Source organism: Zea mays, chromosome 2 (genome assembly GCF_902167145.1).
Source record: "Zea mays cultivar B73 chromosome 2, Zm-B73-REFERENCE-NAM-5.0, whole genome shotgun sequence".
NCBI classification, from domain to species: Eukaryota; Viridiplantae; Streptophyta; class Magnoliopsida; order Poales; family Poaceae; genus Zea; species Zea mays.
The window spans coordinates 43957122-43971491 of NC_050097.1; the positions used below are offsets into that span (position 1 = coordinate 43957122).

At 53.3% G+C, this 14370-nt stretch overlaps 1 protein-coding gene across 1 annotated transcript; it reads left to right on the forward strand.

Annotated features, from left to right (window-relative positions):
• The first annotated feature begins 154 nt into the window (after positions 1-154).
• LOC100285160 (ATP-dependent RNA helicase SUV3) lies at positions 155-4073 on the forward strand. Its single transcript, NM_001158054.2, has 2 exons — positions 155-2361; positions 3522-4073. The coding sequence occupies exons 1-2, from the start codon at positions 236-238 to the stop codon at positions 3577-3579; spliced, it is 2184 nt and encodes a 727-aa protein (NP_001151526.2). The 5' UTR covers positions 155-235; the 3' UTR covers positions 3580-4073.
• Positions 4074-14370: the final 10297 nt, after the last annotated feature.

Below are 14370 nucleotides of genomic sequence, written 5' to 3' on the forward strand. Positions count from 1 at the left end.
TCTGTTCTCTTGCCTCCACTCCATGGCACCTCGCTTGAGCCTGTGGGCCGCTCCCGGGCCGCAATGGGCTTGTAGGCCGAGACCCCGTTCTCTGTTTACATGGGATTATTTGCTACCGTCGGATTCAAAGGATGGCATCGGACGTTCCTATGACGTTCACAGGATTTGGATCCCTCGTTCAGTCGTTCTTCCCCCAGGCCCCAGCCTCATGCCGCCGGCCTAACCAACCAACCTCATGGCCGCCGCCATTGCCGCGGCGCTTCTCCGCCGCTCCACCTCGCACCACCGTCTCATATTACCTCTCCTCTCTCACCTCCACCGCACCTTTCCGCAACCCTCGTCCCCATGGCTCCCACCCCAACACCGCTTCTTCTCCACCGGCGAATCAGCCGGCGATCCCACCCAGAAACCGACGTCTTCTCTTGACCCGAAGAAGCTATGGCGCGAGCTATCCGCCTCGGACCCCGCCGTCGGATCCTGCCGCCTGCCGAAGGCCACGTGGGATGCCATTGTAGGCCTCGTCCGCGGCTTCGCCAAAAGTCCGGCCATATCCGACCAGGCGCTCGCGCTCTACGTCCCCTCTTCTGCCTTCCCATCCTACGTCCGCCGCTTCCGCGCGTTCATCCTCCCGCGACTCTCCCGGGAGTCCGCGGCGCATCTCCTCTCGCTCCCCGCTGAGGACGCACACGAGCTCCTCCTCCCGGCCTTCGCAGAGTTCTGCTTCTCCAACTTCGCAGACAAGCTGAGGCAGCACAGGTCGGTCATGGCCGCGGCCGACCTCACGGCCCCGCACACCTGGTACCCCTTCGCGCGCGCTATGCGCCGCCGTATCGTGTACCACTGCGGGCCCACGAACAGCGGCAAGACGCACAACGCGCTCACCCGCTTTGCCGCAGCCAAGTCTGGGGTCTACTGCAGCCCGCTCCGTCTCCTCGCCATGGAGATCTTCGACAAGGTCAATGCGCTCGGTGTCTACTGCAGCCTGCGCACTGGACAAGAGGTTAAGGAAGTGCCTTTCTCCAACCATGTCGCATGTACCATTGAAATGATGTCCACTGAGGAGCTCTACGAAGTCGCCGTGGTTGATGAGATACAGATGATGGCTGACCCTGTCAGGGGCTTTGCGTGGTCGCGCGCTGTGCTTGGGCTCAAGGCGGATGAGATACACCTCTGCGGTGACCCTAGCGTGCTCAAGATTGTCCAGAAGATTTGTGCAGATACTGGGGATGATTTAGTGGTGCATCAATATGAGAGATTCAAGCCTCTTGTTGTTGAAGCAAAGACACTTCTTGGGGACCTCAAGAATATCCGCTCTGGTGACTGCGTTGTTGCTTTCTCACGCAAGGAGATATTCGAGGTGAAGCTGGCAATTGAGAAGTTTACAAAGCACAAGTGTTGTGTTATCTATGGAGCTCTGCCACCAGAGACACGACGACAACAAGCAAAGTTGTTCAACGAGCAGGATAATGAGTATGATGTGCTTATAGCAAGTGATGCAGTCGGTATGGGGCTGAACCTTAACATTAGGAGAGTTGTGTTCTATAGCTTGGCAAAATACAATGGGGAAAGGATGGTTCCAGTTCCCGCTTCGCAGGTAAAGCAGATTGCTGGTCGTGCTGGTCGGAGGGGCAGTGTCTATCCAGATGGACTCACAACAACTTTCTTGAAAGATGATTTAGATTATTTGATTCAGTGCCTGCAGCAGCCATTTGAGGAGGCACAAAAAGCTGGTATTTTTCCTTGCTTTGAGCAAGTTGAAATGTTTGCCAGCCAATTCCCTAACCTTTCTTTTAATGATCTGTTGGATAAATTCCGTGATAGTTGTCGCATCGATAAAACATACTTCATGTGCCAGCAGGACAGTATCAAGAAGGTTGCTAATATGCTTGAGAGGGTGCAGGGGCTATGCCTCAAGGATCGCTATAATTTTTGCTTTGCTCCGGTAAATATAAGGGATCCAAAAGCCATGTACCATCTTTTAAGATTTGCCACCAACTATTCTCATAGCCGTCGTGTTGGCATCGCAATGGGAATACCAAGGGGTTCTGCAAAAAATGACGCTGAGCTTCTGGACCTTGAGACAAAACATCAGGTCCTATCAATGTATCTATGGTTGTCACATCATTTTGAGGAAGATAACTTTCCTCATGTGCAGCAGGCTGAAAACATGGCAATAAATATTGCTGATTTACTTGGCAAGTCGCTTGCGAAAGCATGCTGGAAGCCTGAATCAAGACAGCAAGTTAGGGGGCGACGAGAAGGAAAGGATGAGTACAATGAGGAACAAGCATCAAATGAAAGTGCAAATGATGTTCCTACAAATGGTTATGAACGGCCAAGGGCACTTGATAAAACACTAAGGTATCCAACCCATCCTTTTTCTGCCTTAGAAAGTTAAGTAATTCAATCATTCAGTGTGGAAGAATATACTCATAAGTTTTCAGATATTCTGGATTTTGTTGTTTGCCTCTGCTTTAATTGGAGAATTATCTGTTGCGAACTTACCTGTGAAAATGTAGCTCCTACCCCCCCCCCCCCCCCCCCCCCAACACACACACACACAAAAATCCCGATATCCCTTGTAGCTGGGAAATTGTCCTTTGCCTTGCAGTATGTTCAGAGCTTGTACTTTTTGTGACCAACTTGTGAAGTTGTTCAGTACTCCCAGGAAAAACAAACACTTCTAACAATTTGAGTCCATCTCTAGGTAAATGAGTTAACTTGGGTATGTTTCTTGCCGATGCCCATGATTTTTTTGTGGTATATAATACATATCTCTGAGCAAGCATTGATATATTTTATAACCATTTTTTGCACCTGCAAACTAATTGCACCATGAACCCCCAAGAGAAGTCCATATATCCTTGTCAAATCTCACCCGAACAGATAATGTATTGATTTCATGAACCTGTAACTTGTGGTGTCTTTAGATTTGTTCTGGATGGGTCATGAACTCATGATAACTCTGTATTATTATGTGACATTAATGAGTATGTTAATTTTGAAAACAGCTCCAGTGGACAAGTTCAAACGGTAAATCTTGTGCTCATATACTGTTATCAAACTTAAAGGTGCTAGTTTGCTAGATTTGCTTAGTGGTACCTGTCTGTATAATGAAGCTGATTGATAATCCGGTGTTTTTTATACAGCTGTCATGCTTTTAGCATATTAGGCAATTTTATTAGCTAATAAAATTAGTTACAACATGCCAAATTCGCTGCTCTATACAGTTTTCAGTGTGCACCATGCAGTGGAACAGCAAATAGTTAATAAACAGGGTTATGTTTTTATTATTATCTGAAAGCTGCTTGCATTGATTAAGCTCACTTAAGTTTTCTGATCATATTTCCCCACAAGGAGAACAATCGTTACCATTTCCCGTGATCATTCTTTTGAGAGATATAGTTTCCTGGTTAGAATAAGGTGTTTCAATATTTTGTTGTGCCGGTCGTGGATGTCTTGTAGTTCCATGAGTTTTTGTTGAGATATCTCAGTTATCTATGTTTTGTTCCATTTTGTAGGAAATGGCAAGATAAGGTCAGCCAGAACTGTCCTCCGTCCTTGAACTTTGTGGCCTGAAACTCTCATGGAGTGATTAAACCCAAATGGATGCTATGAAAATACCCTCTTGCACCAAGTTGGACAACTAGATCAAACTGCAAACGCCTCGAAAGTTTGTGTTAATGCTATGGCATGTTCTGGCCATTTTCTCATATTTGACTTAAGCTAGTTTTGTCTATCTGTTTGGAGCTTGTGCTTGTCATCCTAGAAAGATATTGTTATCGCCTAACAACACCAGGGTGTTGTAGGTACCTGAGAAGTTGGATGAGTTGGGATACAGCGAGAGACATAGTTTAGTGGCACGCTGGTTCCGTGGTACCACAATGGTTGCCAGCACACGGGTGTTTTAGTTTCAGACCGCGGATGCGCAATACACTATGTACTCTTTATGTATGATTGTGTTGGAACTGTATTAGGGTTTGGGTACATTTACTCTCTTGCCCCTCTGTAATGGGTCAGGCCCAACTCATGGCTATTAATATTCAGCCCTATCCTAGGGTTAGGGTTTCCTCACTTCTACATGGTACCAGAGCCTCCGAGCCGGCTGCTTTTTTTCTCCTCCCAGCCGCCGGCTGCCTCTCTCTTCCTCCCTCCTCCCAGCCGCCGGCTGCCTCTCCCCCACCCTCGCCAGTCGGCCAGCCGCCGCCCTCTGTCGCGCCCGCCCACCATCGCCAGCAACGCCGCGCCACCGGACGGCCTTCCGCCGCCCTCTGCCGCGCCCGCCCGCCCCAGGGCGCCGCCCCAGACGCGGCGCCAGGGCCCCGGCGCCCCTGCTCCGACAGGTCTCACGCCGCCCCACTGCAGGCCGCGCCCTGCGCCGCCCCCTACAGGCCGCGCCCCAGCCTCCTTCCCTCCGACCGGCCACCGCACCTCCTTCCCTCTGCCTCCTTCCCTCCGACCCGGCGTCGAGCGGATCCGGCCCGGCGCGCCGCTCTCCTCTCCCGCGCCGGCGCACGCGACTCCAAGGCGTCGCCAGGAGCACCCGCCAGGAGGCCCGCGCCCCTGCCTCGTCCTGTGCCGAGCAGCGCCCGACGTCGCGCACCTGGCCGCGCCCTTCCTGCCGCAGTGCGTGCTTCGGCGGCTGTCCAAGCCGCACCTCCCTGCGCCGGCTGACCGTGCCCCGGCCCTAGCAGCGCCGCGGCCCTCCTGCACCGGTCCCTGCTCGCCGGATCTTCGTCGTCCACCGCCGGCCACCGTCTGGCCCCTATCCCGCTGCGCTGGTGCCTGCTCTTCCCAAGCCGTGCCGCAAGTGGGTCGGCCTCGCCGGAGCAGCCTGCTCCCCCAGCGCCCTCCTGCCCTGCCGCAGTGGGTCGGTGAAAGTCGCCTAGAGGGGGGGGGTGAATAGGGCGAATCTGAAATTTACAAACTTAATCACAACTACAAGCCGGGTTAGCGTTAGAAATATAAACGAGTCCGAGAGAGAGGGCGCAAAACAAATCGTGGGCGAATAAAGAGTAAGACACGATGATTTGTTTTACCGAGGTTTGGTTCTTGCAAACCTACTCCCCGCTGAGGTGGTCACAAAGACCGGGTCTCTTTCAACCCTTTCCCTCTCTCAAACGGTCCCTCGGACCGAGTGAGCTTCTTCTTCTCAATCAAACGGGAACAAACTTCCCCGCAAGGACCACCACACAATTGGTGTCTCTTGCCTTGGTTACAATTGAGTTGTTCGCAAGAAAGAATGAAAGAACGAAGCAATCCAAGCGCAAGAGCTCAAAAGAACACAACAAATCTCTCTCACTAATCACTAAAGCTTTGTGTGGAATTTGGAAGAGGATTTGATCACATGGGTGTGTCTAGAATTGAATGCTAGAGCTCTTGTAAGTAGTTGGAAGATGGAAAACTTGGATGACTTGAATGTGGGGTGGTTGGGGGTATTTATAACCACAACCACCAAACTAGCCGTTTGGTGGAGGCTGCTGTCGCATGGCGCACCGGACAGTCCGGTGCGCCAGCCACGTCACCTGGCTGTTGGGTTCTGACCGTTGGAGCTCTGTCTTGTGGGCCCGCCTGGCTGTCCGGTGGCGCACCGGACAAGTCCTGTAAACTGTCCGGTGTGCCACCCGCGCGTGCTCTGTCCTTTGCGCGCGCAGGCGCGCATTTAATGCGTTGCAGTCGACCATTGCGCGCGAAGTAGTCGTTGCTCCGTTGGCTCACCGGACAGTCCGGTGTGCACCGGACATGTCCGGTGAATTTTAGCGGAGCGGATTCCCGAAGCTGACGAGTTCAGAGTCGCTCTCCCTTGGGGCACCGGACACTGTCCGGTGGTACACCGGACAGTCCGGTGAATTATAGCGAAGCGCCTCTGAGAATTCCCGAAGGTGAAGAGTTCAGCTTGGAGTCCCCTGGTGCACCGGACACTGTCCGGTGGCACACCGGACAGTCCGGTGCGCCAGACCAGGGCACACTTCGGTTGTCCCTTGCTCTCTTTGTTCGAACCCATTCTTGGTCTTTTTATTGACTTATTGTGAACCTTTGGCACCTGTAGAACTTATAGACTAGAGCAAACTAGTTAGTCCAATTATTTGTGTTGGGCAATTCAACCACCAAAATCAATTAGGAAATAGGTGTAAGCCTAATTCCCTTTCAATCTCCCCCTTTTTGGTGATTGATGCCAACACAAACCAAAGCAAGTATAAAAGTGCATAATTGAACTAGTTTGCATAATTGTAAGTGCAAAGGTTACTTAGAATTGAGCCAATATAACTACTCATAAGATATGCATGGATTGTTTCTTTATTTTTAACATTTTGGACCACGCTTGCATCACATGTTTTGTTTTTGCAAATTCTTTTGTAAATTCTTTTCAAAGTTCGTTTGCAAATAGTCAAAGGTAGATGAATAAGATTTTGCGAAGCATTTTCAAGATTTGAAATTTTCTCCCCCTGTTTCAAATGCTTTTCCTTTGACTAAACAAAACTCCCCCTCAATGAAATCCTCCTCTTAGTGTTCAAGAGGGTTTTAAGATATCAATTTTGAAAATACTACTTTCTCCCCCTTTTGAACACAATAAGATATTAATTTGAAAATCATTAGTTTTTAAAATTAGGTGGTGGTGCGGTCCTTTTGCTTTGGGCTAACACTTTCTCCCCCTTTGGCATGAATCACCAAAAATGGATATGTTGAGTGAAATATAAGCCCTTGGTAAAACTACTTTCTCCCATTTGGCAAATAAAACATGAGTGAAGATTATACCAAAGACGGAGAGTTGCTCGGAGCGACGGCGAAGGATGAGTTATGGAGTGGAGTGGAAGCCTTTGTCTTCGCCGAAGACTCCAATTCCCTTTCAATATACCTATGACTTGGTTTGAAATCCACTTGAAAACACATTAATCATAGCATATATAAAAGAGACATGATCAAAGGTATATTCATGAGCTATGTATGCAAGACATCAAAAGAAATTCCTAGAATCAAGAATATTTAGCTCATGCCTAAGTTTGTTAAAAGTTTGTTCATCTAGTGGCTTGGTAAATATATCGGCTAATTGTTCCTTAGTCTTAATATATGCAATCTCGATATCTCCCTTTTGTTGGTGATCCCTTAAGAAATGATACCGAATGGCTATGTGTTTAGTGCGGCTATGCTCAACGGGATTATCCGCCATGCGGATTGCACTCTCATTATCACATAGAAGAGGAACTTTGGTTAATTTGTAACCGTAGTCCCTAAGGGTTTGCCTCATCCAAAGCAATTGCGCGCAACAATGACCTGCGGCAATATACTCGGCTTCGGCGGTAGAAAGAGCTATGGAATTTTGCTTCTTTGAAGCCCAAGACACCAAGGATCTTCCCAAGAACTGGCAAGTCTCCGATGTGCTCTTTCTATTAATCTTACACCCCGCCCAATCGGCATCCGAATAACCAATCAAATCATATGTGGATCCCCTAGGATAGCAAAGCCCAAACTTAGGAGTATAAACTAAATATCTCAAGATTCGTTTTACGGCCGTAAGGTGAGCTTCCTTAGGGTCGGCTTGGAATCTTGCACACATGCATACGGAAAGCATTATATCCGGTCGAGATGCACATAAATAGAGTAAGGAGCCTATCATCGACCGGTATACCTTTTGATCGACGGATTTACCTTCCGTGTCGAGGTCGAGATGCCCATTTGTTCCCATGGGTGTCTTGATGGGCTTGGCATCCTTCATTCCAAACTTGTTTAGAATATCTTGAATATACTTCGTTTGGCTAATGAATGTGCCCTCTTGGAGTTGCTTCACTTGAAATCCCAAGAAATACTTCAACTCCCCCATCATAGACATCTCGAATTTCTGTGTCATGATCCTACTAAATTCTTCACATGTAGACTCATTAGTAGACCCAAATATAATATCATCAACATAAATTTGGCATACAAACAAGTCATTGTCAAGAGTTTTAGTAAATAGAGTAGGATCGGCTTTTCCGACTTTGAAGCTATTAGTGATAAGGAAATCTCTTAGGCATTCTGAAAGTCGCCTAGAGGGGGGTGAATAGGGCGAAACTGAAATTCTAAAAAAATAATCACAACTACAAGCCGGGTTAGCGTTAGAAATATAATTGAGTCCGCGAGAGAGGGTGCAAAACAAATCGCAAGCGAATAAGGAGTGAGACACGAGGATTTGTTTTACCGAGGTTTGGTTCTCGCAAGCCTACTCCCCGTTGAGGTGGTCACAAAGACCGGGTCTCTTTCAACCCTTTCCCTCTCTCAAACGGTCCCTCGGACCGAGTGAGCTTTTCTTCTCAATCACTTGGAACACAAAGTTCCCACAAGGACCACCACAAGATTGGTGTCTCTTGCCTCAATTACAAGTGAGTTTGATCGCAATGAAGAATCAAAGAAAGAATAAAGCAATCCAAGCGCAAGAGCTCGAAAGAACACAAGCAAATCTCTCTCACTAATCACTAGGGCGTTGTGTGGAGTTTGGAGAGGATTTGATCACTTGGGTGTGTCTAGAATTGAATGCTGGAGCTCTTGTAAGTAGTTGAAGTGGGAAAACTTAGATGACTTGAATGTGGGGTGGTTGGGGGTATTTATAGCCCCAACCACCAAACTAGCCGTTTGGTGGGGCTATCTGTCGTATGGTGCACCGGACAGTCCGATGCACACCGGACATGTCCGGTGCGCCAGCCACGTCACCAGGCCGTTGGGATTCGACCGTTGGAGCTTCTGACTTCTGGGCCCGCCTAGCTGTCCGGTGTACACCGGACAAGTACTGTATATTGTCCGGTGCACCTTCTCGCGCGTGCCTGACTTCTGCGCGCTTCTGGCGCGCATTAAATGCGTCTGCAGGTGACCGTTGGCGCGAAGTAGCCGTTGCTCTGCTGGTTCACCGGACAGTCCGGTGTACACCGGACATGTCCGGTGAAATATAGCGAAGCAAATTCCCGAAGCAGGCGAGTCTAGAGTTGCTCCCCCTGGGGCACCGGACAGTCCGGTGAATTATAGCGGAGCGGCTCTGGATTTTCCCGAAGGTGATGAGTTTGGCTTGGAGTCCTCTGGTGCACCGGACACTGTCCGGTGGCACACCGGACAGTCCGGTGCGCCAGACCAGGGCACACTTCGGATATCCCTTTGCTCTTTTGTTGAACCCAATACTTGGTCTTTTTATTGGCTAAGTGTGAACCTTTGGCACCTGTATAACTTGTACACTAGAGTAAACTAGTTAGTTCAATTATTTGTGTTGGGCAATTTAACCACCAAAATCATTTAGGAAATAGGTGTAAGCCTAATTCCCTTTCAATCTCCCCCTTTTTGGTGATTGATGCCAACACAAACCAAAGCAAGTATAGAAATATATAATTGAACTAGTTTGCATAATGTAAGTGCAAAGGTTGCTTGGAGTTGAGCCAATATAAATACTTATAAGATATGCATGGATTGTTTCTTCATTTTTAACATTTTGGACCACGCTTGCACCATATGTTTTGTTTTTGCAAATTCTTTTGTAAATCTTTTCAAAGTTCTTTTGCAAATAGTCAAGGGCAAATGAATAAGATTTTGCGAAGCATTTTCAAGATTTGAAATTTTCTCCCCCTGTTTCAAATGCTTTTCCTTTGACTAAACAAAACTCCCCCTAAATGAAATCCTCCTCTTAGTGTTCAAGAGGGTTTTGATATATCAATTTTGAAATGCTACTTTCTCCCCCTTTTGAACACAATAAGATACCAATTTGAAATTTATCAATTGAGAATCATACCAATTTTAAAACTCTTTTTAAAATTAGGTGGTGGTGCGGTCCTTTTGCTTTGGGCTAATATTTTCTCCCCCTTTGGCATGAATCGCCAAAAACGGAGTCATTAGAGCCCTTGGAATTTGTCGGGGACCATAATTAGGGGTACCCTCAAGGCTCCTAATTCTCAGCTGGTAACTCCCATCAGCACAAAGCTGCAAAGGCCTGATGGGTGCGACTAAGTCAGGGATCGGTCCATTCGAGGGACTCGATCACGCCTCGCCCGAGCCCAGCCTCGGGCAAGGGCAGCCGACCCCGGAGGATCTCCGTCTCGCCCGAGGCCCCCCTCCAGCGACGAACAAACTTCCGGCTCGCCCGAGGCCCAGTCTTCACCAAGAAGCAACCCTGGCCAAATCGCCATGCCAACCGACCAAAACGCAGGGGCATTTAATGCAAAGGCGACCTGACACCTTTATCCTGACGCACGTCCTCCAGTCGACAGAGCCGAAGTGACCGCAGTCACTTCGCCGCTCCACTGATCGGCCTGACAAAAGGACAGCGCCGCCTGCGCCGCTCCGACTGCTGTGCCACTCGACAGAGTGAGGCTGACAGGCAGTCAGGCCCGGCCTCAGGCACCATAGGAAACTCCGCTCTGCCCGACCCAGGGCTCGGACTCAGGCTCAGCCCCGGAAGACGGCGAACTCCGCTCCGCCCGACCCAGGGCTTGGACTTGGGCTCAGCCCCAGAAGACGGCAAACTCCGCTCCGCCCGACCCAGGGCTCGGACTTGGGCTCAGCCCTGGAAGACGGCGAACTCCGCTCCGCCCGACCCAGGGCTCGGACTTGGGCTCAGCCTCAGAAGACGGCGAACTCCGCTTCGCCCGACCCAGGGCTCGGACTTGGGCTTAGCCCCAGAAGACGACGAACTCCGCTTCGCCCGACCCCAGGGCTCGGACTTAGCCCTGGCCTCAGCCGACGGTCTCCGCCTCGCCCGACCCAGGGGCTCGGACTCGACCTCGGCCATGGAAGACAGACTCGACCTCGACCTTGGAGAAGCCTCCACATCGCCCAACCTAGGGCACGGACCGACCACGTCAGCAGGAGGCGCCATCATTACCCTACCCCAAGCTGACTCAGGCTACTGGGAACAAGACCGGTGTCCCATCTGGCTCGCTCCACCAAACAAGTAATGATGGCACCCCGCATGCTCTCTGACGACGGCGGCTCTCAGCCCCCTTACGGAAGCAAGAGGACGTCAGCAAGGACTCAACAGCCCCGACAGCTGTCCTTCCGCCAGGCTCCAGCGCTCCTCCGACGGCCACGACACCACACGAACTGGGTGCCAAAACCTCTCCGGCTGCCACGATGGCATGTACTTAGGGCGCTAGCTCTCCTCCGCTAGACACGTAGCACTCTGCTACACCCCCCATTGTACACCTGGATCCTCTCCTTACGCCTATAAAAGGAAGGACCAGGGCCCTCTTACAGAGGGTGGGCCGCGCGGGGAAGATGATGGGACGGGCGCTCGCGTGAGGCCGCTCGCTCCCTCTCCCGCGTGGACGCTTGTAACCCCCTATTGCAAGCGCACCCGACCTGGGCGCGGGACAAACACGAAGGCCGCGGGATTTCCACCTCTCTCTCTCGCTCCGGCTGCCTATTCTTCCCCCCTTCGTGCTCCGTCTCGCGCCGACCCATCTGGGCTGGGGCACGCGGCGACATTTTCACTCGTCAGCCGAGGGACCCCTCGGTCTCGAAACGCCGACAGTTGGCGCGCCAGGTAGGGGCCTGCTGCGTGTTGACGAACAGCTTCCCGTCAAGCTCCAGATGGGCAGTCTCCAGCAACCTTTCTAGCCCGGGACGGTGCTCCGTTTCGGGAGTCTTGAGTTCATGTCCCTCGACGGCAGCTACGACATGGTACTCCTTCCCCCGCCGTGCGACAGCGACAATGGCGACCGACAGCCCGCCCGCCGGCGGCGGAATCAACGACGTGTTCCCCGCGTGGTGGAAGAACAACATTCGAGCTCACCCCGCCCTCTCCCCCGCCGACGGAGGAGGAGGCGGGGCAACCAAGGCCAAGCAGGAGGCGGCGCCTCGTCGGCTGTCGAGCGAGTCGACGGCGTCGGTGCCCCAACGGGGGGCGCGTCGGGCATCGACCTCGCGTTTGAGACGAAGACGAGCGTCGTCTCCCCGCAACACGCCAATTCCAAGCGAACGGACGACGCCAGCATGCTCGCGAAAGGCTTGCTGGGCGTCACCCTCGTACCTGTGACGACGGTGCAGTCAGTCCCTGACGTGACTTCGTCACCGCCCGTCGACCAAGAGGTACCCACCGGTTCCCATCTCACGCCTCTTGGATTTAGCCTCGACCCGCCGAGCGGCTTCGCTTTGGCGGGCGCTCTCGTAGAGGCGAGTCCGAACCCTCTGGGGTATCGTATGCGGTCACCCTGGGACCGGCTGACGGACGTCTCGACCTACGGGCCCTCGGGGTCCGAGTAAGATGACGAGCCCGACTTCTGTTGGGACTTCTCCGGACTTGGTAACCCCAGTGCCGTGCGGGACTTCATGACCGCATGCGACTACTGCCTTTCCGACTGTTCCGACGGTAGCCGTAGCCTCGGCGACGAGGACTGCGGCCCAAGTCGCGAATGTTTCCACGTCGATCTAGGGGGTCCCTCCGAAGGTAACCATCTTGGTATGCCGAAGAACGGTGATCTCCCTAGGCCTGTGCCTCGCGTTGACATCCTACGGGAGCTAGCTGTGGTCCCCGTTCCGGCGGGGGGTCATGACCCACAACTCGAGCAAATCCGCGGGGTGCCGGCCAGGCTCGACGAGGGAGCGGGAGCACTTGAGCCGATCCGCCGGGACGTCGAGCAGGAATGGGCGGGCCAACCTCCGGCCGGAGAAATGCGTCATCTACCCCAGGGTATCCAGCACCGCATCGCCGACGATGTCAGGGTAAGGCCGCCACCCGCTTCCAGTGGGGTCGGCCAAAACCTGGCTGCAGCGGCAATGCTTCTCCGCGCGATGCCGGAGCCATCAACCACCGAGGGGCGGCGAATCCAGGGAGAGCTCAAGAATCTCCTGGAGGGCGCCGCGGTCCGATGGGCCGAAAGCTCCGCCTCCCGAAGGCAGGGGTACCCCTCGGAACATCGCGCTGCGACTTCCCGATTCATGCGGGAAGCCTTGGTCCACACTGGGCGCACGCGCAACACAGCGCCTGCGGCCCCGGGACGCCTCACCGCGACCGTCGGGCCACCCGGGACGCAACGAGCACCATCACCGCGACCGTCGGGCCCACCTCGATGAGAGGGTGCACCGAGGCTACCACCCCAGGCGTGGGGGACGCTACGACAGCGGGGAGGATCGGAGTCCCTCGCCCGAACCACCCGGTCCGCAGGCTTTCAGCCGTGCCATACGACGGGCGCCGTTCCCGACCCGGTTCTGAACCCCGACTACTATCACAAAGTACTCGAGGGAGACGAGACCGGAACTGTGGCTTGCGGACTACCGGCTGGCCTGCCAACTGGGTGGGACGGACGATGACAACCTCATCATCCGCAACCTCCCCCTGTTCCTCTCCGACACCGCTCGTGCCTGGTTGGAGCACCTGCCTCCGGGGCAGATATCCAACTGGGACGACCTGATCCAAGCCTTCGCCGGCAATTTCTAGGGCACGTACGTGCGCCCTGGGAACTCTTGGGACCTCCGAAGCTGCCAGCAGCAGCCGGGAGAGTCTTTCCGGGACTACATCCAGCGATTCTCGAAGCAACGCACCGAGCTGCCCAACATCACCGATTCGGATGTCATCGGCGCGTTCCTTGCCGGCACCACCTGCCGCTACCTGGTGAGCAAGCTGGGTCGCAAGACCCCCACCAGGGCGAGCGAGCTGATGGACATCGCCACCAAGTTCGCCTCTGGCCAGGAAGCGGTTGAGGCTATCTTCCGGAAGGACAAGCAGCCCCAGGGCCACCCACCGGAAGATGCCCCCGAGGCATCAACTCAGCGCGGCGCCAAGAAGAAGGGCAAGAAGAAGTCGCAAGCGAAACGCGACGCTGCCGACGCGGACCTTGTCGCCGCCGCCGAGTACAAGAACCCTCGGAAACCCCCCGGAGGTGCCAACCTCTTCGACAAGATGCTCAAGGAGCCGTGCCCCTATCATCAGGGGCCCGTCAAGCACACCCTTGAGGAGTGCGCTATGCTTCGGCGCCACTTTCACAGGGCCGGGCCACCCGCGGAGGGTGGCAAGGCCCGCGACGACGACAAGAGGGAGGATCACCAGGCAGGAGAGTTCCCCGAGGTCCGCGACTGCTTCATGATCTACGGTGGGCAAGCGGCAAACGCCTCGGCTCGGCACCGCAAGCAAGAGCATCGGGAGGTCTGTTCGGTGAAGGTGGCGGCACCAGTCTACCTAGACTGGTCCGACAAGCCCATCACCTTCGACCAAGCCAACCACCCCGACCACGTGCTGAGCCCGGGGAAATACCCGCTCATTGTCGACCCCGTCATCGGCGACGTCAGACTCACCAAGGTCCTCATGGACGGAGGCAGCAGCCTCAACATCATCTACGTCGAGACCCTCGGGCTCCTGCGTGTTGATCTGTCCTCGGTCTGGGCAGGCGCTGCGCCTTTCCATGGGATCATCCCCAGGAAGCG